Source organism: Microtus ochrogaster, chromosome 19 (assembly GCF_000317375.1).
Source record: "Microtus ochrogaster isolate Prairie Vole_2 chromosome 19, MicOch1.0, whole genome shotgun sequence".
NCBI classification, from domain to species: Eukaryota; Metazoa; Chordata; class Mammalia; order Rodentia; family Cricetidae; genus Microtus; species Microtus ochrogaster.
The window spans coordinates 41394713-41421789 of NC_022021.1; the positions used below are offsets into that span (position 1 = coordinate 41394713).

General features: G+C 45.9%; 1 protein-coding gene across 1 annotated transcript in view; it reads left to right on the forward strand.

Annotated features, from left to right (window-relative positions):
• LOC113457158 (unconventional myosin-X-like) overlaps positions 1-27077 on the forward strand; it is a 136687-nt gene that overhangs the window by 51968 nt on the left and 57642 nt on the right. The window contains exon 2 of the mRNA XM_026783711.1: positions 3329-3427. Coding sequence (XP_026639512.1) covers positions 3329-3427 — 99 coding nt within the window. The remainder of the gene's footprint in view (positions 1-3328; positions 3428-27077) is intronic.

Below are 27077 nucleotides of genomic sequence, written 5' to 3' on the forward strand. Positions count from 1 at the left end.
GTCTCTCACTGAAGCTAATGCTCATCAGTTACTTTCTACTCGCTGGCCTGCTGCCCCGGCATGGGAATTAGACTTGAATGCCACTTGCCTGGCTTTTCACATGCATTCCGGGTTCTGACCTCAGGCTCTCTGGCTTGCACGCAAGCCCTCTACCAACTGAACCATCTCCCCAACCCCATGAGCTATATTGTTGTAGGAGCTGCGGGTTGCATTCCGCCACCCAGCTCCCGCCACCTGCTAGCTTTACCCGAAATAACAACACACAAACTGTATTCATTTAAACACTGCCTGGCCCATTATATCTAGCCTCTTCTAGGCTAATTCTCATGTATTAATTTAGCCCATTTCTAATAATGTGGGTAGCACCACTAGGTGCGCTTACCGGGAAAGATACATCATGTCTGACCTGGCGGCTTGTTTCATCGTGTCTGGCTCTGAGAGGAGCTGCGTGATTTCTGAGCTCACTTCCTCTTCCTCCCAGCATTCTGTTCTGTTTACTCTGTCTATCTAAATTCTGCCCTATGAGGCCAAGCAGTTTCTTTATTATTTAACCAATGAAATCAACAGATTGATATATGACACTCCCACATCACTATATGTATGTTAATTTGGTCATGGATAATAAGATACTTCATTCTTATGAAACAGACAAACTTGATCAATGAGGATATGGACCTGTGAGGGTTTTTTTATTGTTGTTGGTGTTGTTGAAAGTAAATGCAGGTGAGAGTCCGGGCAGGCACTCCTGGTCCTGGGACGAATATGAAAATGAATTATTGTTTCATATTTTAACCTTAGTGAAAAGTCTTACCGTGTATAGCCTTGGAGATGTGTGTGTTCACCTGTGTGTACATACATGTGTCTATGTGAATGCATGTACATATCTGTTTATGTGCATGTATGTACATGTCTGCATGGTTGTGCATGCATGTGTGTATGTATACATGTGTGGATATGTGTGTGTATGTTTGGAGATCTTTCAAAACTTTCAAGCATTGCAGTTCATAACACACAAATTAAAAAGAATGAATAAAGTCATTCAGGCACTTGGAAACCCTTTCCTAGAATTTTGCAGTTAGGGTACGGAGTGACATTTGAGAGAACAGTCTTAGCGGCTGTCTGAGGTAAATGTTCTTTTTGGAAGCAGCTGTTTGCTAATAAAGAAATCAGAATTGACAACCCTGGTGTCTTTCTTTCCATGTGTTCCCAGTGGCTCAGCTCAAAGTGGGGAGTCAGAGGGACGTGACAGGCCTGAGGGGGAAAGGAAGTTGGCACAGTTGGCACATGTGTTCTTTAAATAGTCCTCAGGATTTAAGTGGGGCACTTCATATTGGTGTTTGTTGCCGCTTCCCACTGTTTTGGTGGAAGATTCCAGACCCCTGCGGATGATGGCTAATGAACTAGAGATGACTTAAAACAACCAACACGCTCAGAAAGAGTTGGCCCTTCCGTAGAGTCCTCCCCTGGGTCCCAGCAGTCACAAAGCTCCCTGGAGAACCAAGTGTGTCAGGCAGTGGGGAAGGGACTTTGCCACTCTGGCCACCTTGATCTCAAAAATGCTCAAATCTCCTGAACATGTGACCCCTTCCCGCTGGGACCTCTGGGTTCAGCTTGACTGGCCAAGCCGACTTACTCAGGGGCCCCAAAAATGGTGGTGGCAGCAAAGGCTTTTGGTCCCGACCGAAGGATTTTAAATAAGGTCTCATCTGTGTGAAGGGAAGAAATAAGTCAGACTTACATCTTCCAGATTATTCTTTTTAGGAATAGAGAGCGAGATAAATCATATGTATGTTAAATGCATAACTCCCTACTTAAAGTGATCCCCTGGTTATGTTTTCAGTGCTGGTGGATGATTCCTGAATGGGTTTGGCATACGAGAGTTTTTTTCTTGACCCGAGTAACACATGTGTTTCTTTCAGGGGAGGGGGAGTTAATTAAATCTTTAGTTTAATATACAAAAATCCCCACCCCAGCTTACCGCCCTTCCCCATTCCTCCTCCCTCATTCCCGTCAGCCCCCTTTCTACTCCCTAAACAGTCATCAGTTGGGTTTGTCTCACACATGCACAATATCTTAAGGAGACAAATATCACCAATGTGACGTGGAAAAGTGGTGGCATCAGAAATTTGGACAGTTGGGGCTGAAGAGATAGCTCATACACTGTCCTCATAGAGGACCCAAGTTCAGTTCCCAGCACCCTTTTAGGAGGCTCACAACCTTCCCCTGAACTACAGCATCGGGGGAGCTGACCGCTTCTTCTCGCCTTGGAGGACCCACGCGCTCAAATTCATGTCACTCTGCACATTTACATGGGATTAAAGATAGAATACACTTTTTAAAAAGTAGAAAGTGGAAGGCCTCATTTGTGACTTCCTTGGGCCACTGCTTAAGCCATGGTCATTTGTTTGGCAGGACAATAACAAATAGAAGTCAGGTCAGTATAAAAACTGAAATAATCCAGTCTTAAAGCATAAGCTCCATAAGCTGTAGTTGTTAGGACTGCAGCCTTGTAGGTGTCTAGTGAGTTCCTAGCAAAGTTTGCACCGAAAGACTGCTTATTGGGCAGCTTAATCCCTCTATTGAAGATTCCTGTTGACTTGGGAGTTTTAGGACAGATAGTGCCCGTGGAGCGGGCTAATGTTCCTTAAGCGGACACAGGTGCAAAGCGTGACTTGGGCAGGTGGGAGGCACCAGCACCAAGATAGTGGCCTGGGTAGAAGTGTGGCCCCTGAAGCCTACTTTCTTGGTTCAAGCCTGCTCAGTCTTAGCATGTTGGGTACTTATCTGTAAGCCTCAGTTTCTCCTTCTGTGATGTAGGGGTGGTGATAATTCCTGTTTCCTGGGTGCTGGGGGTCAAATGAGATCTCCTAGGTGTGTCATGTGCACAGTAGGGACATGGGATGCCGTCCTCTTTGCTCTGTCTGCCTGGTGACACTTGTCGCACCCAGGGATGGAAGAAGGTTGTAGATAAGCTCTCAGCCATTGCTTCTTTGCCTGCGTGAGGAAGACGTTTGCTTTTCACACAGATTACTCTTAAAATGTTATTTATTTATATCTTTTTATGTCTCTGCACTGTGTGTCTGTGCCCACAGAAACCAGAAGAGGGCATCAGATGCCCTGGAAGCAAAGGGCTTGAGCCTCCACCTGAGTGCCGGGAATTGAACCTGGGTCCTCTGGAAGAGCAGTTAGGGCTCTTATGTGTTGAGCCCTCTCACCAGGCCCCACGCTGGCCTTTTGAAGCTCTGTAGGAATCATGGTGATTTTTCAGAGTGGTGTTTTGCGACAGAATACCATTTGAACTCATAATTCAATTTTTTTATCTTTCCAGGGAACACGGGTCTGGCTGAGAGAAAATGGCCAGCACTTTCCGAGTACTGTAAATTCCTGTGCAGAAGGCGTCGTGGTCTTCCAGACCGACTATGGGCAGGTAAGGACAAATCCTCGTTGCTTCCTGAAGTCTATGCCCCACAGTTTCACCCCTGGGTACCTGCGAGTGGTTTTCCTACACAGGCATACACACAGAACAAACACATGCAGACCGACTCTCTTATTGATTTTCCTAAATGACAAATCAGAGCCCATGAGGGCATGGCATTCGGAATGTGTGCCTTGTGTCCGGTGGGTAGGACACCATCTGAGCAGCAAGAGTCCCAATTAGTGCAGGGTAGAAGGACATAGCAGTTGCTGGCTTTCCTTCCTGGGTCTCTTTTCTCCCTCAGGAGCAGCCCAAGATGACATTGAGATCCAGCGTCCACTGTTGTTGGACTACTTCCCAACATTCTTCTAACTTGACTGATGGTACTTGACTGTGAACTTCACAGGTGCCATCATGTTCCCAACTTAAGAGATGGGACATGCCTGCTAGACTCTGTGAGCAAAACTCAAAGGATCAATGTTAAACGATTCCTTTTCTTGTCCTTACCTCTGGAAAACCTTAAGCTTCCATAGTGTCCTCTGTGTGGTCCGAATGGCAGGACCAGATTCTGCAGACAGTTGTTTTTCTCACAGTTCTGGAGGCTAAAAGGTCAAGGTCAAGGCTCCAGCTGGTCCAGCGCCTGGAGAGGGTTCTACTTCCTGGTTCACTACGACCTGGCAGGTTGTGTCTTCGGAGGGGGAGGACTGAGGCAGTGAGTGCTCTTGATCTTTTATAGGGCAATAATCTCATCCTGAGGACTCCACCCTCATGATACCCTTACTGCACTGAGGCCTCACCCACTGATGCCCTTGCTCTGGGCATTAACTGGGGTTAAGGTGGGAATGTACGGGTCGGGGTAGGGAGCACGCACTAGTATTCAGACTGCAGTTTACAACAGATTGAAGTCCTGGCATGCCTGTGATGAGTCTAGGGTGCTGGTGTTCTGGTCCCTCTCAGAGCCCTGACCTGTGTGGTTTAGGGATCAGCATGCCTTGGGTAATGGGAAATGAAGGAAGACAGACACACATACAGGAAAGCTGCGATGGACACAGGCCATGGGTTCTGATAGAGATGCCCCTACAGCAGCCAGGAAACTCAACGTTGACCTAGGAGGCAGGTTAGCTAATCTGGGTAGGGGGATCTCATTAGGAGAGCAGTGTCAGGCTGCAGTCCTCCTTGAGGAGGAAGCTATGGATTGATACTTCTGCACCCTTCCTGGCAAGATCAGAACTGGGATTAAAGGAAGACATATCCATTCCCCTGAGACATCTCCATTCCCCTGAGCCATGAGTCTGAGGTGTTGGGGTCACTAACTTGGCTGTGCTCATGTCACCAATACACATCCTCTCAGGACTTCATCTGCTCCCCACGGATTTAAAACATGAAGTAACAGTAGCCATTTGGTTTGATGAGCTCTGGTGAAGGCTAGTACTCCGTGGTCTAAGGTGGAAGGGCTCTCTGGCCAGCCTCAACTTCACAGGGACTGCCCACTTGGAGAACCTTTCTTGAATCCTGGATTTGTAAGCAGCCGTGACATTGGGCTGCTATCTAGTCTTGTTCTGTCTCGTTTGGAGTCTCAGATGGACTCTCATTGTTTACCAGGTAGATTTGGGGATCTGGGAAAGCGGCAAAGATGCCACTTTCTAAAATCCATCTGCAGTGTGGGCATTGCCGTTGCCTGGTTTACTTGCTTCCCCACCAGCCTCTGGTAATATATCGTGATCTGTCAGCTCAGAACGAAGTCCAGGAGATCTGCAGGAAGGAAGGAATACCTCCAAAATGTTTACTTTCCCTGACAGGACTAGTCAGTGTTTTCTGCCTCACCATTTCTGTCCAGCTTCCCTGCCACTTTCCCCAGATGAGTGTGCAGTTCCTTTCAGGCCCTGCGAGCTCTGCTCTAGAGGATGTGAAAAGGGAAGACAGTATTAAATAGCGTGCTGTCAATATAACTATGTTCTTGAGAGCACTATAAAATAAATTTTATTATCATTTTTTTCTTATTCAGTTTTGTTTTGATTCCAAATCTGCTTTGGTTTTTTTTTTTAATCATGGCCGGGCGATGGTGGCGCACGCCTTTAATCCCAGCACTCGGGAGGCAGAGGCAGGCAGATCTCTGTGAGTTCGACCAGCCTGGTCTACAGAGCTAGTTCCAGGACAGGCTCCAAAGCCACAGAGAAACCCTGTCTCGAAAAAAAAAAAAAAAAAAAAAATCATGATGAAAACATGTAACATTGCCTGGACAGATTGCTCTGTGGTTAAGAGCACTTGCTGCTCTTCAGAGGACCAGAATTTGGATCCCAGTACTCATGTAAGGCGGTCCACCACCACCTGTAACTCAGCTCCAGGGGATCCAGTGCCCTCTTCTGACCCCCAAGCACCCCACACACATGGTATGTACACATACAGAAACACACATGTATGCATAAATAAAAATAAAGCATGTGACATTAACCTTACAGGGCTTCCTCTCCACTGTCCATTGTATACTCCAGTAGTTACATAGATCCACATTCTGTGGCCTGTCTTCAGAATGTTCCTCCCACCCTAGATGCCCCCAAACAGATCCACAAATTCCTCCCTTCCACCTCAGTCTCTGGTAAGTCGCTTTACTTCTTCCGTCTCTGGTTTGGATAAATACTTCATGTGAGCAGCATCATATAGCACCTGTTCTGAGTCTGGTTCTTCTGCTCAGCACACTGTCCTTCCTTCCTGCCTTGTTTCTCGTCCCAACTCGCTTACGTTGCAGCTGCTCCCCAGGTCAACACTGCCTTTCTGTGCTACTGCTCTGAACTGTGCTCACAGTCTGTGCCACATGAACCCTCCTGCTGGCCCTGCTGGGTAGGCGGCGGCTCTCAGTGGTGACATAGTGGGATGGGTGGCCCGATCACTCTGAATGGTATTTATAGAGTGCGGGCTTCAGAAGAACTAAACCAGAGTAATGTGTACCTACATTGAAAACAACACAAAATCCTGACCTCTAAAGCTGTCGTTGGTTCTTGGGTGTATGATTTATGTTATCTAGTTTGTTGCTCCAAATATAGCACATATAATTAGCTTGGTGGTTTGCGTAGGAATTGCAGGGTTCCCAGTATGGGAAAAGTGAGGTACCACTCAAAGGACGGGTTGGGCCAAGAACCAACAGAGGCTGGCAAAGCAGCACACACCCCGTGTAGCTCAAGTGCTCATACCTTCAACACAAAACAGCGCAAGCTGCAGGTGGGGGTGGTTATAAAACTCTCAAGGCCACGTGCTCACACCCTCCCGTGCTCTCGTGCTCTCCATAGTGTCCCCTAAATGGCACCACCAACTGGGAAGATATATTCAAAAGATCAGAGCCTAGGTTGCTAGGGTATTTCTCTTTCCCATCACCCCAGTGTTCTTGGACAGCAATCTCTGGACAGTTTCATAACAGGAGATTGCACAGCGGGTCACCATGTCTGTTTCTGTGGAGCGCAGACATAGCTGAGATCATCCCTGTGAGGACTGAAAGCTCGTACTGAGCTTCGTCTTTTCTGGAATACTCAGGAGGTGTACTGACAGTCACAAGAGCACCCTCCAGGGAAGTGTAGAATTGAGGACTAGATTTTCAATTAGATTTTTCGCTAGGGGAGATTGAAATTTTATTGTATTATCTTTATCTAGAAAATGTCTAATTTCATTGTTCTGAAATATCTTACAGTAGTATCAGTTTACCTAATTGCATTTTAAGGAGTTGTTTGTTGTTGAATTTACTTCAGTTGACTTCATCCAGGCTATTAATCTATCTGCAAGGATTGCAATGGTTTTCTATCTGAATTATCTTTATCCCGCGTCTTCTAAGATATTTACTGGTGGGGAATATGATTACCCCAAATCTACAAGTCGGTGCCCTCTTTCATCCCCTTGTCTGTTGATTTCCAAAAAAGTATAATTAGATTTGGTTTAAAGGGCTAGTCTCACTATTACACTGTCAGGAAAAGCCATTCGGGTGTTTGAGTTGTCTCTCACTGCTGGCAAAGAACTCTTCCAGTCACACCGAGGACTATAGTCATGCCTCCCCCTTAATGCCAGCTCTAATCTGACCGTTTGATCTTCTAGATTGACCTGCGGTGTAGTTCCTGCCGTGGGCCTAATTCTGAGCAACCTAGGACTGAGCTAATTAGTGCAGTGACTTTTCATTCACTCTTGGTTTTTTTTTTTTTTTTTTTTTTTTTATCCTTTTGCTTTCTTTCTGCTCTGGCTACTTGTATGTTGCTCCACCCCTCCTAAAACTCTTTTGTCTTCCTCATGCTTATAAATGCCTTATGTGCTCTGAACATCTTGTGAGCATGGGTAGCTTCTGTCCTCTTCACTCCTGCTCGTCAGTGAAGTGTCTGGGCACGCGGCTGTCTGCTGGAGAGATCTTCCCCAGACCTGCAGAAGGCTGGAGCCAAGCCCTGAAGCAGCCCCATAGGAAGGCATCTGTCAGCGCTAGCCCTGGGAGCTGGACAACCTGAATTCAGTGGCTTTAATTCTAGGTGGTCAGAAGTCAGAAGGGACCGTGCAGGTCTTTGGCACTTAAGCTGAGTTGTCATCTGCGAAGCTGAGGAACACTCAGGCCTTTGACAGCCAGGAGGCTGCATTCCAGGCTTCACACGCTAGGCCAGCTGTCCACCAACGCAGCTGTCTTAGTGGAGTCTGCAGGATGAAAGAGCGAGATGTCCTGGACCAACTCCTTTCTCTGCTGGGACGGGAAGTAGGGAGCGCCAGCTGCTGCGCCCACACCCCCCAGGTAGCCTGAGAAGAACTGCAGGGTATTGAAGTGTGGGACGAGGCGGAGACTTGCCAGGAAATAACTTGACTTAGGAAGCTGGAGGAAAAGGAGTTTAGGAACATCTGTGCTATCAAAGTAAAATTGTTGCAGTGTGTCATTAGGACGCCATGACTCTAAAAGCCAAATGCTGGGACAAAAAGTCAGGTTCTAGTGATCTCTAGCTCAGGTGCAGTTCCCTGGCCTTTTAAAATTGTGTGTGTGTGTGTGTGTGTGTGTGTGTGTGTGTGTGTGTGTGTGTGTGTAAAGTGTAAATCAGGAGACATCTTACAGGATCAGTTCTCTCTTTTCCACATTACCAGTCCTGGGGATCAAGCTCAGGCTCTCTTCACTGGCTGAGCCATCTCACCAGCCCAGTGCTCTCAGTCTGAAAAGACCACAGATAGCAGAAGTACATACAAGCATCATGGGTGAGGGGGTGCACCCTCTAAGCTCTGCCTAGGAAGTGTATAAATCATCCACATGCATTCAAAGGCACAGAATGAGATAACAATATGGCGCGGGGATGTCTTCTTTTGTGGGAATGATTTCATTTGATAGACTCCAGAAATATATAAACTATATTTTTCATTTCCTGGAGGTGGGATAGTTAGTAGGTATTGACTAAATACCTAAATCTTTCTTTCAAAGTCTGTAATATTAGGACCTGAGGGTTGCTGATCTATAAACTTGAGAAGCCACATCGAAGCAGAAGCCATTTCCAGTAACAAACACTTACAGCCATGGTGCTGGACCAAGGAACATGGGGAGTGCCCAGTGTTGGAGATTTAGTTTGCCAAGGGCACAACATTCTTCCTGTGTGCTTGTCTGATGCCGTTGGGCGGGCCTCTCTGATTTCTGGGACTGCTTTCTCCATTCACTTAACTGAATTTAGGGCGAGTGGATTTGGAATCCCGTTCACTTTCAGTCCTTGTCTTCAAGAACAAGACTTTCACCCTCCCGGCCTACCCTCCCGGCCTAGCTCCATTTTTCTGAGCACCTGGGTCCCCCCTGCCTCCTACTGGGAAAGAAGGGGATGAGGTCTCTGATAGCAGCGTTTACTGCCTCAGTGAAGACTGGGTAGAATACTCATACGTTAAAGAGAGAGCAGATGGCTTCTACCTTGGCTCAGGGCTTTTTTTTCCTCCCCTGTAATTGTGACCTACTTTTCCTTCATTGGTCCACTGAACACACCTCTTCTCGCCAACCCTAGGGCTTGGTCTTATTGGTCTTTTTGTCTGGACTCAGGCATTCCTCTAACCTTGTTCTCCTCATCTTTGCTGATTTCTAGGATTGAGTCTACACTTCCAGTAGTTGGGTCTTCTTGCTCCTGGGAAGGTTTGTTGTACACACAGCTCTTTTTTGTGACCAGAGTCTCTGGCCTTACAGATATGGTGCTTAGGCACAAAGAGAAAGAGCTGACGTCTGCTTTCCATGACCTCCATCATTGTGTTTGGTTTGAGGCTTAAGTTAGGAAACTTAGTTACTCATATTGGGGTATTCTTTTGTATTCTGGGTACCCATGAATGTTGCAATCATCAGTCAGTCAATGATAGATGCAGCTTAGACCAAGCTGTAATTCTCGACTGATGGAAACTCAACAGGAAACCAACCAAATCAAACCCATTCTTTGTATATGGATATTTAAATAAGAAATATACTTTTGTTATGCATATCAGCTTGTGAGAAATGTACACAACAGCCTCATTTGGATCATAGTCAACTCAGAAATTATCTATGGGAATTAGACACAGCATCATTTAATGCTGTGTGGGATTTCAGTAGAATAAGTAGAAAACCTTGGTTAAATTTAGGAGGTTATCTGTTTGCGAATGAGTTGCATTCCATTTCAGAAATTAATTTATAAGCCTGTTATTTGGAACAAGATTTTCCAAAGACTCGTGGTATCCATGGCTAATTGATTATCCAGTCTATCCACAAAGACCTGTTCTGGAATCTATAATACACCAGAAGGCAGGATGATGCTAATTCTCTATTGCCTGATTCTGGCTCTAACCATCTTCAGAGTCCTATCCCAGGATGCTTCAGTGGTGACTAAAGAAAGTCCCATTCTTCCCTTGATTGCTTCCCCTCCCACAGATAGAGACGGGAAGAAAAAGAGTCACCTGAAAGGTGTGTACTTCTCCTGGGTGATAAGAAGAAAGCCTCTTCAGGATTGACACTGCCTGTGGGTGAAAGGAAGTGATATTTGCCTAGTAATGTCTTCCTGCTGGGACCTCAGTGGTGCATTCCAGTCTATTCGTGCTGATTCCCTCCCCAAACCACCCTGCAGGGAAGGCGCTGATCAGCTGTCTTGTTCCTTCTCCAGTCTCTGTGATGAAATCCTGCCACCAAAGTGACTTCCGGGAGGAAGGGCTTATCTCACAGTTCAAGGGGCACTATGTCAGGGCTGTCAGAACCTGAAGTGGTTCCTTACCTTGATCCACAGTGTGGAAACAAGGTTGAATGCATGCTGCTGCTCCAATCCCTTTCTCTGTTCAGTCCGGAATCCCAGCCAGGAAATATCAGCATGCACAGTGGGTGGGTATTCCGGCCTCAAGTAGTGTAGGAAAGACCACCCTCCACAGCCACGCTCAGAGCCTGAGTGAGTCTAGATCCTATACATTGATGGTTAACGCAGACCATCATCATACCCAGCCTGTGTTAGGGATAAGGAAGCTGACCGTCCCTGGGTCCAGGAGTGCACACATTCCAGCAATGCTGGTGTCACCCATATGCAATGCCAACCCTGATGAGGTCTTTGCTTGCTCTGGATACTCTACCCCACTCCTCTTTCTTTCTCTCTGTGACATGTGTATGTACACATGTATATATTGTGCCCACAGATGCCAGAAGAAGGCATCGTACCTTATCCCTGGAGCTGGAGCAGCCAAGTGGCTACTGGGAATGGAATCCAGGTCCTGTGTAAGAGCAGCAAATACTCTTGACCTCTGAGTTCCATCTCTTTCTTCACCCTTTCAGATTAGTCCATTGGTAGGAGCTAATGCCTCGTTAGAGATGGTGTTACGGTTCCCATGTTCTGACTTCTCCCTTGTCCCTTCCATCATCAGTTGAGCTGTACTTACCTGACCATCAATGGTAGGCAAGTGAGTTATAATAATGTTCCTGAGAGAAGTTTTCCCTCTGTCTCAAGGAGAGAGGAAGAAGTTGTTCCTGTATTTCTAGTGTTGAAATTCTAACCGCCAGTGTGATGTTTCTGGAGCTGAGGTCTTAGGAGTCCTAAGTAGGAACTGCTGTCCCTAGAAATGAGGTCCATGTGAGCTTCCTTGTCCCTTCCTCCATGTTAGGACACGGGAAAAAAGCACTATCTATAACACAGAAAGCATCCCTCACCAGGTGTGGGAGCTGCCACCCCACAGATGTTTATATTTCAGCTCTAGCCTAGTGAGAAATACACTTCCATTTTTGATAAGGCTTCCGACTTGGTAATTTGTTACAGCGACTTGAAAAGACAGAGGCTGGCCTGTTTCTTACCCTCTCTAGTGCAGGCTGGATGTGGGAGTGCAGAGGCAGTGATGAGCTGCCAAGGGAAAGGAGCAAGAAGCTCATGCCTCTTGGATGCCTGTCTTGCAGCTTCTTCAGGAACTCGTTACACTGGACTAGAGCCTTTAGTGTAAGCTACCCAGTTATTCTGCTGTTGTCAACATAACAGGCATCTAAGAATTCAAACTAATTGGCCACTTCTGAGGGACTGGCCTTCCTAAAGTCCCCGGAAACTTAGTCTATCCGCTTATGCAGCCATCAAGGCTGTATATATTATTGTACACAAATTAAATCTTGAGTTTTTAGAACTGTCACATCCAGCTTTTTTTTTTTTTTAATGCAGCTGTTTATATTGAAGTGGCAGATGCCAGGAAGGCAGCGTTACTTAACTTAGTGCTTGCATAATGACATCCATGTTTGACTGAACAGGAGCAGCGAGCACAGCCCTCATCCATACCCCAATCTTGAACAGCCTGGAAGTTGAGAATATCTTTCAGATTGTTGAATGTTTGGAAGAAGCCAAAAGAAGACTATTTAATGGCACACTATTATGTGGAATTGAGGCTTAATACAGTTCTGTTGGAACAGGATGCTGGCCGCTCCTTGGCTTGTGGTCTGCAAGGGCGTTGCCACTGCAGCAGGGCCGGGGCAGAGATTCAAGGCCTGGGCATTTCCCCCCTGGCTCATTGCAGAAAACCTCTGCCAGCCTCATCAGGATGATCTTGCTTTTCAATTGCTTCTGATTCAATGATATTTGGGCTGCAGGGACCTTCCAGTGATTCCCAGCCTGGAACACATTGGAATCACTCGAGAGAGTGATCTAAATGAGATTCAGGCCCACTGAGCTATTCCCATTGGCTAGACTCACTGCCTGTGAAGCCAGGCATCTGTCCGAGTCCAGGACTGCCAACCAGCCTGAGTTGACCTGTGACCTCTAATAGGTTGCTAGTACATCCAGTCGTTGTGAAGCTGCCAGCTTTCTCTCGTTCTTTTTATTCTTTTGAGGGAAAATGCCTTGGCCAAGAGGGTAAAGGTGGTTTGAGGCAAAACTCAGGTTCCTTGGTCTGGGGACACGGCTTAGTGATTAAAAGCCCTGATACCAAGCTGGACAGCCTGAATTTGATCCCCATAACCCACACAGTAGGAGAGAACCCATTCTTGAAAGTTGTCATTTGACCTACATATGTGCACTGTGGTGCCCTTACAGACACACACGTTACATAAAATTATTCAGTCAATCAACCAACCAAATAAAGAACTCGTCTTTCCTCTAACCCAGTGCTCTCAGAATTGAATGAAAATCAGAATTCCATGGGAAATTGTGGGCCAACTGGGTCCTGGGCCTCCACTGGCAGTTTCTGACTCGGCAGGTCACTCATGGTACCTGAATGCTTGCTTTCTGACAGATCGCAGGAGCCGGGGATACTGCCATTTTGCAGGCCACACCTTGAAAATGCATTTGCAGAGCATGGCAGGTTGTGGGTTTGGTCCCCACGTCCCTCTTCTTTCTCAAATCCATGTTCTAAATAAAAGTGACTGGCATCGTCTTCCTACCAAAGAAAACAAAGGTGGTCACAGGTCAAGGCCTTCTTCACCTGCTGCCGCTACAAAGGAACCATTCTCGCACAGCGTTGGGTCGGAAACCACGTGAGGTCTAGAGATCAGTCTTTAATGTTACCTGCCAGGGACTTAGTCCGTAGCCGCCCCCATTCTCCAGGGCTGGGTGGAGAGCCACTCCCAGTAATAGCAAAAGTGGGAGAAGTCTGTGGATTCCAGCCTAACACATTTCAGAGGAATATTTACGCCTTCTTGAAGTAATTACAAAACAGGCCAGTTGTGTGCATAAACACCCACGAGCTGCTGCTTAAGCCTGGAACCTTGTGCTTATTATTATGGAAGAACAGTTCAGGTGTCAGCTCACCGATTGCCACGTGAGGCTAATTTATAGTCCTCATTTTTCAGGTGAGGTGCTAAAGCCTAAGATGGAGACAGTTTCACTTTTTGGAAGTTGCAGTCTTAGCACCCATAGTGAGCTTTCTGTCGGCTAGGCTCTTTTGGCTTTGCGTTTCTTGATTTTGAGGCGGCGACTTGCAGTGTGGCCCCAGCTGGCCTCCAGTGCACCGTCTGTGAGTGGCATCCTCTCTAATGCGGGGATCCAGCTGCCACTCTGCCTTCCTTCACACTAGTTGCTATCAAAGAGCAGTAAAGGCAGCGAGAGTGGGCAAGAGGAGTGAAGCCCTGCAAGGGCACCCCACCTCTAGAGTGGGGCTCATTCCATCCTATGATCCTATCCCAGTCCCAGCTCCCATCAGAACTCAGGACCTTGATGAACAAGATCAACTCCACCTGCTCACCCCACCCCTGCCTTAGGTCAAGAGTTCCCCACCATAGCCCCCCCACCTTGATTTGCTTGAACGATGCACTGATAGCGTTAAAACATTCTGAGAAATAGCTCCTTTTATAAATGTATTTATTTTAGGTTCCAACCACAGCATCCCCTCCCTCTTCTCATACCCCCTCCAGTCCACCGTTCCTCTGTAATACTCAAAGGCCTGCAGGCCTCCCATGTTTGGCCATGGGTCTTTGCATCTACCTCCATTATTCACTGGGTGAAGGCTTTCTGATGACAGCCCAGGTAATCACCAATCCAGTCACTGGAGGGCCAGTTCAGGCTATGTATCCGCTGCTGCTGGGAGTCTTAGCTGGGACCATCCTTGTAGACTTCTGGGCATTTCCCCTGGGTCAGGCTTCTACTCAACTTTCTTATCCCCTTCCCAGTCTTATCTTTTATTACTGTTCCCCTCCACCCACCCCTAACCCAATTCCTCATGTCCACCTGCCCCAAGTCCAACCAGGAGGTCTCCTGTATTTCCCCTTTAAGGAGATACATGTATGTCCTGTCCCCATACCCCCCACTCCCCTGCCCCCCGCCGCCACCTTGGGCCCTCCTTGTTACCTAGCCACTCTGGGTCTGGACTGTAGGTTGGTTATCCCTTCACTTTGCAATTAGTATGCACTTATGATTGAGTACATGCTCTGCTCGTCTTTCTGGGTCTGGGTTACCCCACTCAGGATGATTTTTTTTTTCTAGTTCATCCATATGCCTCAAATTTCTTGACATTGTTTTTAACAGCTGACTAATACTCCATTGTGTAAATGTACCCCTTTTTCTTTATCCATTCTTCGGTTCAGGGGCATCTAGGTTGTTTCCAGGTTCCGGCTATTACAATTAAGAGGCTGTGAACATAGTTAGCAAGTGTCCTCGTGGTACGATTGAGCATCCTTTGGGATATGCCTAAGTGGGTCTTGAAGTAGATTGACTCCCAATTTTTTGAGAAACTGCCACATCGATTTCCAAAGAAATGGCTCCTTTTGAAGAGAACTTTCTTTGGAATTTGGTTTTAAGAGATCCCTGTGTATACATTTTTCATAAGGTTGTTTAAGACGAAATGTCTGAGGTTTATACCATGGTTGGTGTGTTAGAAGATTTTGATTGTACCAAGTGGGTTTCTGAGCTGAAATAGAGTCGCCCCAGAGGGCTTTGTATTCGAAGACGGTCGAGCAGGCTTATGCAAGCTCACAGAGAACTCCAGCCCTGCATTTCTAAGTTCAGCGTATAGGCTGTATTTGAGGCTCCACATGCAGAAACGACATTTTAGGGGCGGAAGTCAGTTCAATGGAACTGATGTTTGGATGTGCCAAGTGGTTCATGGAGTGATTTTGCAATAATTAATGTCATTTCTGAGTCTTCCAGAGAGGGTAACAGGGTAGCTCACCCTGGAGAATTGAGCAACTATTTCAGCCTCCTGGAATGATCCTCTGTTCTGAAATGCATCCATCTTTCTGCCTAGGCAGAGTTCATGGTCTTTTGCTTCAAGCATCTGCTTTTGCTCTTGTAAATAGAGCTAATGACAGATGTAAACTGGCTGAGCCCAGACAGTCACTCCTGTGACAATGGCTTGGAACATATGCTGTCCTGTTTCAGGAAGCCTTTGTAACAAAGAAGTCAAAAGGGACCACGCCTCCGAGAAGTGCTGCCAGTTTGCCTTTGGCAATTCTGCCTCCAGCCGCGGTAGCAGGGAAGTTGACCTTGCTTCTACACAAGCACCATTCCCACCAAAAGTAGTTGAACATATCTCATTTAAAATATCCATAGAATGTATTTATCGTGAAAACTGAACGTAGTTCATTTCAAACATTTATTCTTACTTGTCTCTTTTTCTACACCAGAGGTACTCAACCGCTCCTTGGAAAATGATGCTGGCTTACACTTGAGGGAACACCCAGTGGGCTTGGATGTCAGCTTCTAAAACTCCCGGCGTCCTTTCGGTCCCCGTCTGGGACATTTTTTGCAGGGCTGTAACCACCACGGAGAAAAGAAGCCCCACAGCCCAGGGAAAGGCATGCCCACGTTATGCATTATCGGCTCATTGCTAGCTCCGATGGAGATCTTAAAATAGCTTGCAGATGTTACTTTCAGGAAAAAGAGCAAAAGTGGCTGAAGCGCATTTTAGCACCTAGGATCTGACTCATGAATAATGGCCGTAAGTCTGAGCTACGGTCTGAAATGGAAAGGGATAGCTTTTTCTTCTCTTTAATCTTTGCAGAAGAGAGCGCTGTGCGTGTGGACGTGTAGTGCCTGTGCATGTCGGGTGCAGGGACTTGTGCCCATGCGCGCAGGGAGGCCAGAGGATGAGAGTGTGCCCTGCTCTGTCACTCTCGCGTTAGTCCCTGGACACTGGGTCCCTCAGCTGGTGGTGAGCAAGCCCCCGCGAGCCTCCTGTCTCCATCTCATACAGCCCTGGCTTTTCACATCGTTTCTCGGGATTTGTGCTTTGGGCTTACGCAGCCAGCACTCTTACCTGCTAGGTAGCTCCTTAACTCTTCTTTCCTTTTTTTTTTTTTAAACTTAAGAGCTTTATTGAACTTTATTGAAATATGACTCACTTCCCATATAATTCACCCATTTAAAAACATAATTCCATGGCTTTTGGTATATTTAAAGAGTTGTGTCCTTATCACTTCAGGAGATTTTTGAACGTTTTCATTACGGGGGGAGGGGTGAGATCACACCTCCTGATGCCATCCCCCACCTTCTCTCAACCCTCCCTCCACTCTCCGTCCCAGGAAGTCTCTCTCTATCACTCTGCAGCCTCTGGAGATTTCATATACACCTACTCATACAGTATACACTCCTCCGTGTCTGGCTTCTTTCACTTGGCTTAATATTTTCCAAGCTCATCCGTGTTGGAGTGTATACTAGTAACTTCACTCCTTTTATGGTTGAATAATATCCCATTGTATAGAAATGTCACATATCAAGCAGTCTTTTAAACATCAGAAGACATTAAAAAACAGAAAAAAGACAAAGGGAAAAACAGAGGCGAGGAGAATGTCTGTCCATAAGCATCCAGTTCCTGTAGTGTTTGTTCATCGGAGGTCACATTTTAACATTTTAAAGGCAAGTTTGACATGATCACTGTTGTAGTTAAAAGGTAAGTCTTACATGATTTAAAAATAAGTTTAGATTTCTCTTGGAAACCTTGTATAGTCTTTTCTTGTGTTATGCTTGTTTTTTGTTTGGTTTTTGAGCCAACCTCACTGTGCAGCGCTGGCTGTCCTGGAACTCTGTCTTTCACTAGGCTGGCCTTGAACTTGCAACCGTCCTCTTGTCTCTGCCCCCCGAGTGCAATATATAATAGTCTCATATCTGAAAGCAGCATTTCTCCTTCTAAAACGGCTGATAGAGCAGCGAGACCTGGAAAATGGGTTCTGTGGAAGAAGCCTGGCAGATGATCGGGGGAGCTAGTGGGATTGGTGAAGACTTGCTGTAAACGCTGCCGTCACTCAGGGTGAGGAGTGGATTCTTTCCTGCTGGGAAGCGGGGCGTTACCCTGGAGAAGAGGGGCTAGCACCCAAGAAAGACCGATCGATGCTCAGGATCTCAAATGCAGCGTAGAGAGTGTGTGGGCAGCAAATGGCGTGACAGCCTCTGAGGGTGAACTGCTGGCTTCCTTCCTGTCCTGGCAAATGCTGAAGCCATAGACAGGACAGCAAGGGTTGCCAGGGACCCTTCTGCCTCTTCTGGCCGAGCAGGAGGGGTTGCCACTTGTAGTTCTTCTGCAGGAGAGAATGGCCTTCTCTTGGACCCGCAGAGTGTATTGATTATTTTTCTGTTGCTAAAATAGAGACCAAGGCAGCTTACCAAAAAGAGTTTATTTGGACTGACAGGCAAGGAAGGGTGGCAGCAAGTGGCAGACGTGTGACTGGAGCAGGAAGTTAAGAGCTCACACCCTTATTGGCAAGCATTAAGCAGAAAGAGGGAAACAGGCAGTAGAGTGAGCCTGTATAGGAGGAAGGTCGCTTGTTAGTTCCCAGCAGCTTAGCCTCAAAATAATCACACAGAAACTATTAATTAAAACACTGCTTGGCCCATTAACTCTAGCTTCTTATTGGCTAACTCTTACATATTAATTTAACCCATTTCTATTAATCTGTTTATCGCCATGTGGCTGTGGCTTACCGGCTAAAGTTCAGGTGTCTTGTCCCCGGTGGGGCTAAATGACTTTTCTCTGACTCTGCCTCCTTTCTCCCCACATTCAGTTTAGTTTCCCCGTTCCCCCACCTACCTCTGTTTATTAACCAATGGTATTCACAGCATATGGAGGGGAATCCCACATCAAGCCTGTATGCACTTCCACCAGCAACACATACAACCTTGCATCCTCCCTGCTGCCACAGCTCCACATCACACCATAAACTGAGGACCAGATGTTCAAATACTGGAGCCTTCAGGGCACGTCCTCATCCAAACTGCCGCACAGAGACACACAGTGGCCTCTGCATGTTGCTTTTCATTCGTTTGCTAATGAAGCGTACAATAATTTTTTAAGTCTAGGCTCCAGGGTTTGGGTAAAGCACAAACTTGAGGATGAGGATTTGGACCCCAGCACTTTGTGAGTGCTAAGTGGGCGTGGCAACCCACCTGCAATGACAGTTTAGGAAGGCTCGGGGAAGGCTGTAGAGAGTAGCTGCATGCGCAGTTCTGGGTTTGAACAAGAGGCCCTGCCTTGGAAGAACAACCTGAAGAGAGATCTGGGATGACTCCAGTATCCACCTCAGGCCACCACGTGCACATGTATACACAGGTGCTCCCACATGAGTGGGCATACACAACATGAGAAGCACATGGGAAAATCTGGAAAACCACTGTGTTCCTGACACCATGTCAAAGGGTTGCAGGGCAACTATACTGAGATGCTCTGTGTGAAAGGGATGGGGGTCTCTACAGCCGATTGTCTGGTGGGAGCCCATTTCGAGCCTTGCAGCCATCACGTGATCAGCAGTCATGTGATCTGCCTTTGGAAGTTTAGAATGTCTTTGTGAGCATCTGTCGATTTCTTTTTCTTACTGTAGCCACAGGGAGCAATTTTAGATCTGAAGACCTGACTTCACAGTGTCCACTGAGCTAGGTAGATGGGGCGATGTTCCCAAGGCCATGTCTCTGGATTTGAGTGTAACTTTTTTCTAAGAAATACAAAACAAAGCTCAGCAATACCAACAGCAAAATCACCAGAATCCAGTGACTACTTTTCTATTCTCTCCTGAGAGACCAGTTCCTAAATGCCTCCTGTCGAAATAGAGATCTCCGGGTCTGGAGTGATGGATGGCTCAGTAGTTAAGAGCCCTGGCTTCTCTTCCAGAGGTCCTGAGTTCAAGTCCCAGCAACCACATGGTGGCTCACAAACATCTGTAGTGAGATCTGGTGCCCTTTTCTGTCTTGCAGGCGTACATGCAAACACAACACTACTTACATAATAAATAAATAAATCTTCAAAACTAGATAGATAGATAGATAGATAGATAGATAGATAGATAGATAGATAGATGTCTCATGCTAGCTAAGGTTTTACTAAAGGCAACTTAAAAGGGAGCTAAAACCCTGCCCTCCACTCCCCCGTTCACTTTTTCAGGTGGTCGCCCTAAGCCCCGGGATTTGGGACACGGACTGAATTTACCTCTGCTTGGCAGTCCTCCGTTTCTCCCGCCAGTGTCTGTTTCAGGTCTCACATTTGTAATCAACAATGTATTTGACTCTTTTTTCAGGAATTCTTTTTTAAATACGATGTGAGCAGCTAGAGGTTAACAGGTTGGCTTTCCTGTGTGAAGCCAACATAAATAAGAAATAGCTTTGTGGGAGTATGGTTGTCGTTGTTGAAGGCGTTTTCCCCACTGGTACTGGCTAGGCAGGATGGACTCCTCTAGCTCTGGGGATGCTAATGTAGGCCAATTAACTTCTTGTTTGCCTAAAAGCATTCCTTTTTTGTCTCACAGCAATCCTGTAGCTAAAGTGGCCTCTAGGATCAGGCATGCTGAGTAAACAGTTGAAATGTCAGCCTCCTCAGTTACTCTGGGTAAAGAAAATCTAAGCCATCTGGACTTTCTGGGTCTTTATTATGCTGGCTCTAAAGACTGCAAAAGAGCCTTTGTTTTTTGGGTCAAAGCAGATGTGCTTAGCCTGCCATCTTAATTTCTTTTGTATGGCTTGGCATATATTTCAGCTGCTTCGAAATGTTGAAAAGGTTTCAAACCAAACTGGGGAAGAACAAAATGAATTGATTTTTTTTTCCATGACGGAGTTTAACAGTTCAAATATTTTGTGAACAAGTATCTTCTAAAATAAGTACATTTATTTAATACCATTTGGATGTCTCTCCAAATTTGTCATTAATCGGTTTTTTGGACAGATGTTTAACGTATGTCGGCATTGTGCTACTAGACTTTGGTTTAGCATGTGTAAGAGAAGAATGCCAACTGGTAAAGAATTTTGATATTAATGTTTATATGGAGGGAAGTCTGAGAGTGCATGTTGTCTCTTCCAGGCATAGCCTCCTGCAATTTCTAGGTATGTGCTCCTAACTCTGCCTTACTTTGCTGTGCTTCTAGAGGCCAGGTATTTGGAGACTGTGCGGATAAGAGCTTTATCACTAATATATGTTCAGTTCCTGTGTCTCTGCAGCTGTGCCGTCTTTGGCATTCATTTTGTCACCTGTGGAAAAGCCCTCACGTAGCTGAAACCCAGTGACAGGTTAGAGTGCAAGAACCATTAAATCCCATAACATGCGGGTAATGGACAAAAACTTTAGTTTTTTTCAGCTACTAAAATGGAAGGCCAAATGCTTTCAGATGATTCAAACACAGGTTTAATTGGTGTTTCTTTGTGTAGTGTTATTTCTACCTTCCTGGGTGATATTCTTAAATAACTATGATGTATTTGTCAGAACTAAAGAGCCATCCATGGTCCATACCCTGGACTTAGTTAGTAATGATGGCAACTGGGACCTTCAATGTCTAGGGTGGGGCCGATGTGAACACAGACCTCATTGCCTGTTTTTTTTTTTTGTCCATCACTGCTAAGAATCAATTCCCAGGATTTAGGCTGGGTATGATGGCATACGCACGGAATCCCATCACTCAAGAGGTTAAGACCAAAGGATTGTAGTGAGTTCAAGGCCAATTTGGACTAACATCTAGAAAAACTATGTCTAAAAGAGAAAAAAAAAAAAACCCTAAGAAGTAAAACAACAGCCAACCTCCAGAGGCTTCACCAACAGTATCTGTAGACATGAGTGTTACATAGAAAAGACAAGCCCTGGATGCTGTTGGGAGAATCAGGGTAAGGGTGGGTTAAATTAAAGATTATGTGTGTTGTTGTTGTTTTAAGAAATTAAGAAGCCGGGCGGTTGGTGGCGCACGCCTTTAATCCCAGCACTCGGGAGGCAGAGGAAGGCGGATCTCTGTGAGTTCGAGACCAGCCTGGTCTACAGAGCTAGTTCCAGGACAGGCTCCAAAACCACAGAGAAACCCTGTCTCGAAAAACCAAAAAAAAAAAAAAAAAAAAAAATTAAGAAATGAGAGGCAGGAGGATCTCTGTGAGTTTGAGGTTAGCCTGGTCTACAAATCAAGTTCCAGGGTAGCTAGGGCTACACAGAGAAACCCTGTCTTGAAAAACAAACAAAAAAGCAACCAGACAAAAAAAAAAATAACAACTCCATTTACTCTTAGTGTCTAGAGTAAAGTTCAGGTCTTTTGTAAGCATGCTTCTTGGATAGTAAAAAAAAAAAAATGGTTTCTTATGATTGTGAATTAATACTCCTTAATATTGCTCTCTTTGGGAAATCCTGGCTCACCCTATGTGCTGTCTTCCTTCTTCGGGGTGCCTGTTTACATTTAAATTCCTGTCATCAACGATAGCCACATGGCACCAACTTGTTGTCTAGGGGGTCTGTATATTTGGCTGTTGTTAAGGGACTTGGAATTGCCTGTTTTTGAGTCTGAGATGTGAAGGCTAGCCTTTCCAGAGTGGCTGGAGAAATAAGGAAGGAGTGTGGGAGTGTGGAGGCCGTGCCTGGGGTGAGTGAGTACGTAGCCCTGTCCATCACCCATAGGCAAACCTGACTGCAGTAACCATGATGTGGCTTCTCCATACCAGTCACGCTGATGACACAGCTGTCTGTGGCTTCTCTGAGCTACTTTTAAGGATAGAGAGCCAAGGTAATACAAGCATTGGAAGCTAATCCGAGGAAGGTGGTGCTTTTTCTTGATGACCAAGATCTGAGAGAATTTTCTTTTTATTTATTTATTTATGGCAATAGACTCTGTGGAGCCAGGTGTGGGTCTTTATGCTACGGTATGGGAGAAAAGAAATGAAAGGGACTTGGCAGCTCCGTTCTAGAACATTTTGTCTCACACCCAGCAATAATTGTCACCCTTGAATGACTTCAGGGTGGTTTTTAATGTTGCAGAAAAGCTTGGCGTGAAGGGAATTTCATCCGAATCCTGTTCGGTCTTACAGTACTTGCCAGTCAGCATTTGATGGTCTTTAGCGCTTGGATGCCGTCGCCCAGAGGTCCCAGCATTTTGGATTCCTCCATCCAGAAACTGTAGGAGAACAACATAGGCCAGTCCCCTCTTTTATTTTGTCACACCAGGGCATTTAGTAACCACTGCTATCATTTTACTTAGCAAAGATAACTCAGCAAACCTCAACAGCAATGACATAGACTCAGAGTAAAGGGCAGTCTTTCCGGTGGAAGTAATTAAGTTGTGCGAATAACTCTTATCATTTTACAGATGACCACTGAATCTGTCTCAGTTCAGGACATGAGAATTCTATGTATGTATGTATTTGGTGTATGCATGTGTCTGTGTTGTGCGTGTGCATGTGTGTAGGCATACAGGGGCAATTGTCTGGGGTCATGCATGTGTGGGTGACTATAGGGATAGAGATCCATGGTTGGGGGTCTTCTTTTACCTCTTCATCTTACTTTCTGAGACAGTCTCTCACCAAACCTGGGGTTCACTGATTGGCTACACTGGCTGGCCAGTGACTCCAGGGAGTTTGCCAGTATTCCCCACGCCCAGCTCTACTGTTTTCAGCAGCTGTTCCATGGGCGCTGTGGGTCCAGTCACGACCTCATGCTTCCGTGGCAGGCATCTTCCTGGCGGAGCTGTCTCTCGAACACATTATCATTTCTTGTTGAATCATCAATTGCTGTTTTTACTGATATAATTAAAGTCAGTCAACATTTGAGAAAACACATAGATAAAATTTCTTTATTTGGATGACATCTAACTGGGTAGTTTTTTTGTCTTAGAGGCAATGTCAGGAGTGGTGAACAGAAATCCTTTTATTTCATAAGTGTTCTGTGAAAATTTTAAAGTCTGGACTACTTGATTCAAGAACTAACTGTTGCCCGGGGCTGGAGTGTTGGATGAGTGCTGTTAACAGGACCTGGATTTGATTTCCAGCACCCCGTGCCCACTGTCTAACTCCAGTCCAGGGAGGATCCCATGCTCGCATCTGGCCTCTTGTGCATATTGTGCTCTCACGGTCCACAGGCACACACAGGCAAACTGCCCGTGTGCAAAAAATAAAAATAAATAAATCTCAAACTCAAAACCCTATTGCTTGAGGGACTCCAGAGATGGCTCAGTGGTTAAGTTTGTAGAGCTGTTGAAGAGGACCCAAGTTTGTTTCCCTACACCTATGTCGGATGACTCCCAACCACCTGTAACTCAACTTACGACAAACACACGTGCATACATTATGATAATAAGATCTTAAAACTATTGCTTCAGGATACTTGAGTCCAGGCAACACTGTTCTTTTTTTATTAGATTCTTCAAATGCTTGACTTTTTTGCTTTTTAATTTCTTCGTTAGTGTGTCTCGTGTATACAAAATAACAATGAGTTATTTGATTCATTGCACGCTATAACTTCTACTCTTAAAGCTGAGAAACTTTCACCATTTCAGTTTAGTGGCTATATAACCTTAAAGGCAAAAAAAAATAATCCACAAGGTGAGACTCGAATGAGTGCTTGCACACAAACGAGACACCAGTTTTATATTCTAGGATATTACAAGGACACCCCCTGCTTTTCAAAACAGCAGCCAGATGTTAAGTTCTGGTAGATGAATTTAAGTCATCAAAAGTTAAGACGAGTAAGTTTTCTTACTCCATTTAAAAGGTATTCTCATCTTTGAACCACAATTACTTTTATAGCCACACATTTTTTTGTGTGTGTGTGTGTTTATGACCGTAAGGAACGAAGGCGGCTAGGTCGATACATTCTTGGGCGATGGAAAAGGAATAAATTTTACATCATAGTTTCATCTTTACTCAGGATATTGATCTCTGGCTTGCTTACTTGACTAAAGTTCCCAGAAAATCTGTGTTAGTGTCTGGCATAGACCCAACAGTCAAATACACATTTTACTTTGGTTTCTGTGAAACAATCCTAACCCAGCATGGAGAGATGGCTCAGCAGGAAAGAGCACTTGCTGTTCTTGCAGAAAACCCAAGTTCAATTTGTAGCACCCACATCAGGCAGCTCCCAACTCCCTGTAACTTCAGCTCCAGGTGATCTAACACCCTCTTCTGGCTTCCATGGGTACTTGCACACATGTGGGGCACAGACATACATGTTGAGATATATATATATTACAATCTTAAAAACAAGACAAAACTCTTGAAACCAATTGATCATGTATATCTGCCCTGGACAAAGACCTAATTCAAAGAAAGAAAAGAAGTGGGTAACATGTTTGGAATGTCAAGTGTGGTTGTAGACCCCTGTAATCTCAGTACTGGGGAGGCTGAGGCAGGAGAATTGAAGGTTGAATACTAGATTGTGCCTACATGGTGCTCAGAAAGGAAAATGGGGTAGGGGGAGGATGGTTCAGTGGGTAGAGCCCTTGCTATACAAACAGGACAGCCCATGTTCAGATCCCTGACACAAAGGGGAACAGTTAGTATGGCTGCCTGTGGTAGGGCCCCTGTGACCCTGCTGCTGTGGTGTGTGGAGACAGGAGGATAGCTGGGTTTGTTGCTTGACTAGGTGAAAAATGGTGAGCTCCTGGTTCAGAAAAAGGAAAATGCCTGAAAGAGAATGATTTTCTTGTATTATGATTAGAGAGAAGCACTCTGGAGATCTTTGGAGGGCAGTGGATGGGAGAGTGGAGGATTCTCCAGGTTTATTTGGGGGACAGTGGGGGGAAAGTGAGCCGGAAGTAGTTAGCCAGCAGCCGATTTGCTGAGTGGGGAGTCCCCATCCTTGCCCACTTCCTGATTTGTGCTGTGTCTTCGCATTTGTTGGGCTAAATTAAAATGAAGTGACACGGGTTAAGTGTTTGAAGCGCTTATGTAATTGTATAATAGTATTTGTTGATGTCCTCACTCAACCTTCCCAGGTTAACTCGTACAGAGCAATTTGATTCCATTAATAAACTCTAGAGGACCCAGAAGCTTCTTGGTTAAGCATTAACTTTCCATTTCCCATGACTGCTTCGCCTCGTGACTTGGTACTTGATATGCTCTGCAAATCCTTAATGCAGTTATAAAATCTTGTTTGATTTTAACTAGACTTTTAGTAATAGGTAGGCCAGAGAGATCATCTCAGCATCAGTTAATAATTTAGACCGAGAAAGCCAGGGGGTGGTGGGGAGGCTGCGGAGACGGCTGAGTGGTGGAGGGTGCCAGGTCCCAGAACTCACCCCAGATGGCTCACAGCCTCCTGGATTCCACTCCCAGGATCCAACACTCTCTCCTGGACTCTTTGGGAGCATGTACACAGGCGACATGTAAACACACAAAATAAATAAACAGATGACCAGGACCCTATGGACCCCAGCAGATAAAGATCAGTTTTAAAAATGGGAAAACAGCCAGATGCAATCCAGTGGTCCTCAGGTTGGTGTGCCCCCATCGATAGCTGCTTGTCCTTATTTCTGCCTGCCACATATGCCACCTTAAGTGACTTAAACTGGCTGGACCCTCACATATTTCATTCATAAAGATGATGTAAGAATAGCACCTTCTCAGAGGGCTGATTGCCAGGGAGCACAGGTACTTGGCAAGCTATACTGATCACAGTTGCCCTAGTTATGTGTCTCTGTGCATGTCTAGATAATTTATGTGCACGTAGACATCCAACTGAGTCATGGTTTGGAAGTGAAGGGAGGTGAGCTGCAGGCTTCAAGAAGGAACCTGAAGAAGGTCAGTGCCGAATTGTTAGCTGAGCGTGGCCCCGTCTGGCTGGCAGGTCAGTCGGGTAGTGTGTTGGTGTCTGTGTGACCTGGTATATAAACAGGGCAAGCAGAATCTGAATGCAAAGCAGGGTTCCCAGGGGTACGCCCCTTTGACATGTTTTGATGGTAGCGGTGGCCTGCCGGTCTCATCTTGGTGGCAGCCAATGATGTGAAGTCCTCAGGCCTACGTGTTGTGAGCTTGTGAGCGCTTGCAGGCAGGCAGCTTTGCGAATCAGGAAGCGGCAGTACTCCTGCCCCGCTTGCAGGTCCAGGAAGGACAGGTCTGGCAGTGCGGTGTCACTTGCCAGGCATTTCCCCTAGTGACAGGGTGCAACCGGAACCAAGAACAAGGAGCAACAGACCTTGTGCAGAGTCTTTCTGTCTTCCAGGAGTCCAGAGCTTTGCCTCATGGTGGTGGACACTTTGAGTCATCCCTGCCTGTCCCTGTTCCTGCATCTGATGCGTCCGCTTTACTGCTTCTCATGTATTTGTCTCCTCGGCTCTGTGCATAGTCCTGGTACAGGGTACAGAGTCAACACACTGAACAAAAGAGCTTTTAATAAAGTTGGGCCAGGAGATGACCTAACCCCTGTCACAAGACTCAGAAATTACAGTTATTTTAACTCGGATAAGCCCAGGGGCATGCCGTTTAATATGTGCTATTATGTACAAAGGGTTTTCTATGAAACGACTTGTCTTAAGGCTTTACTGTATGCTGTGAAGCCAAGAACACCCTGGCCACCTGCTCTTCTGCTTCTCGTGCAATGCAACGCCACGCCCACTCCTTCCCTTTCCTGC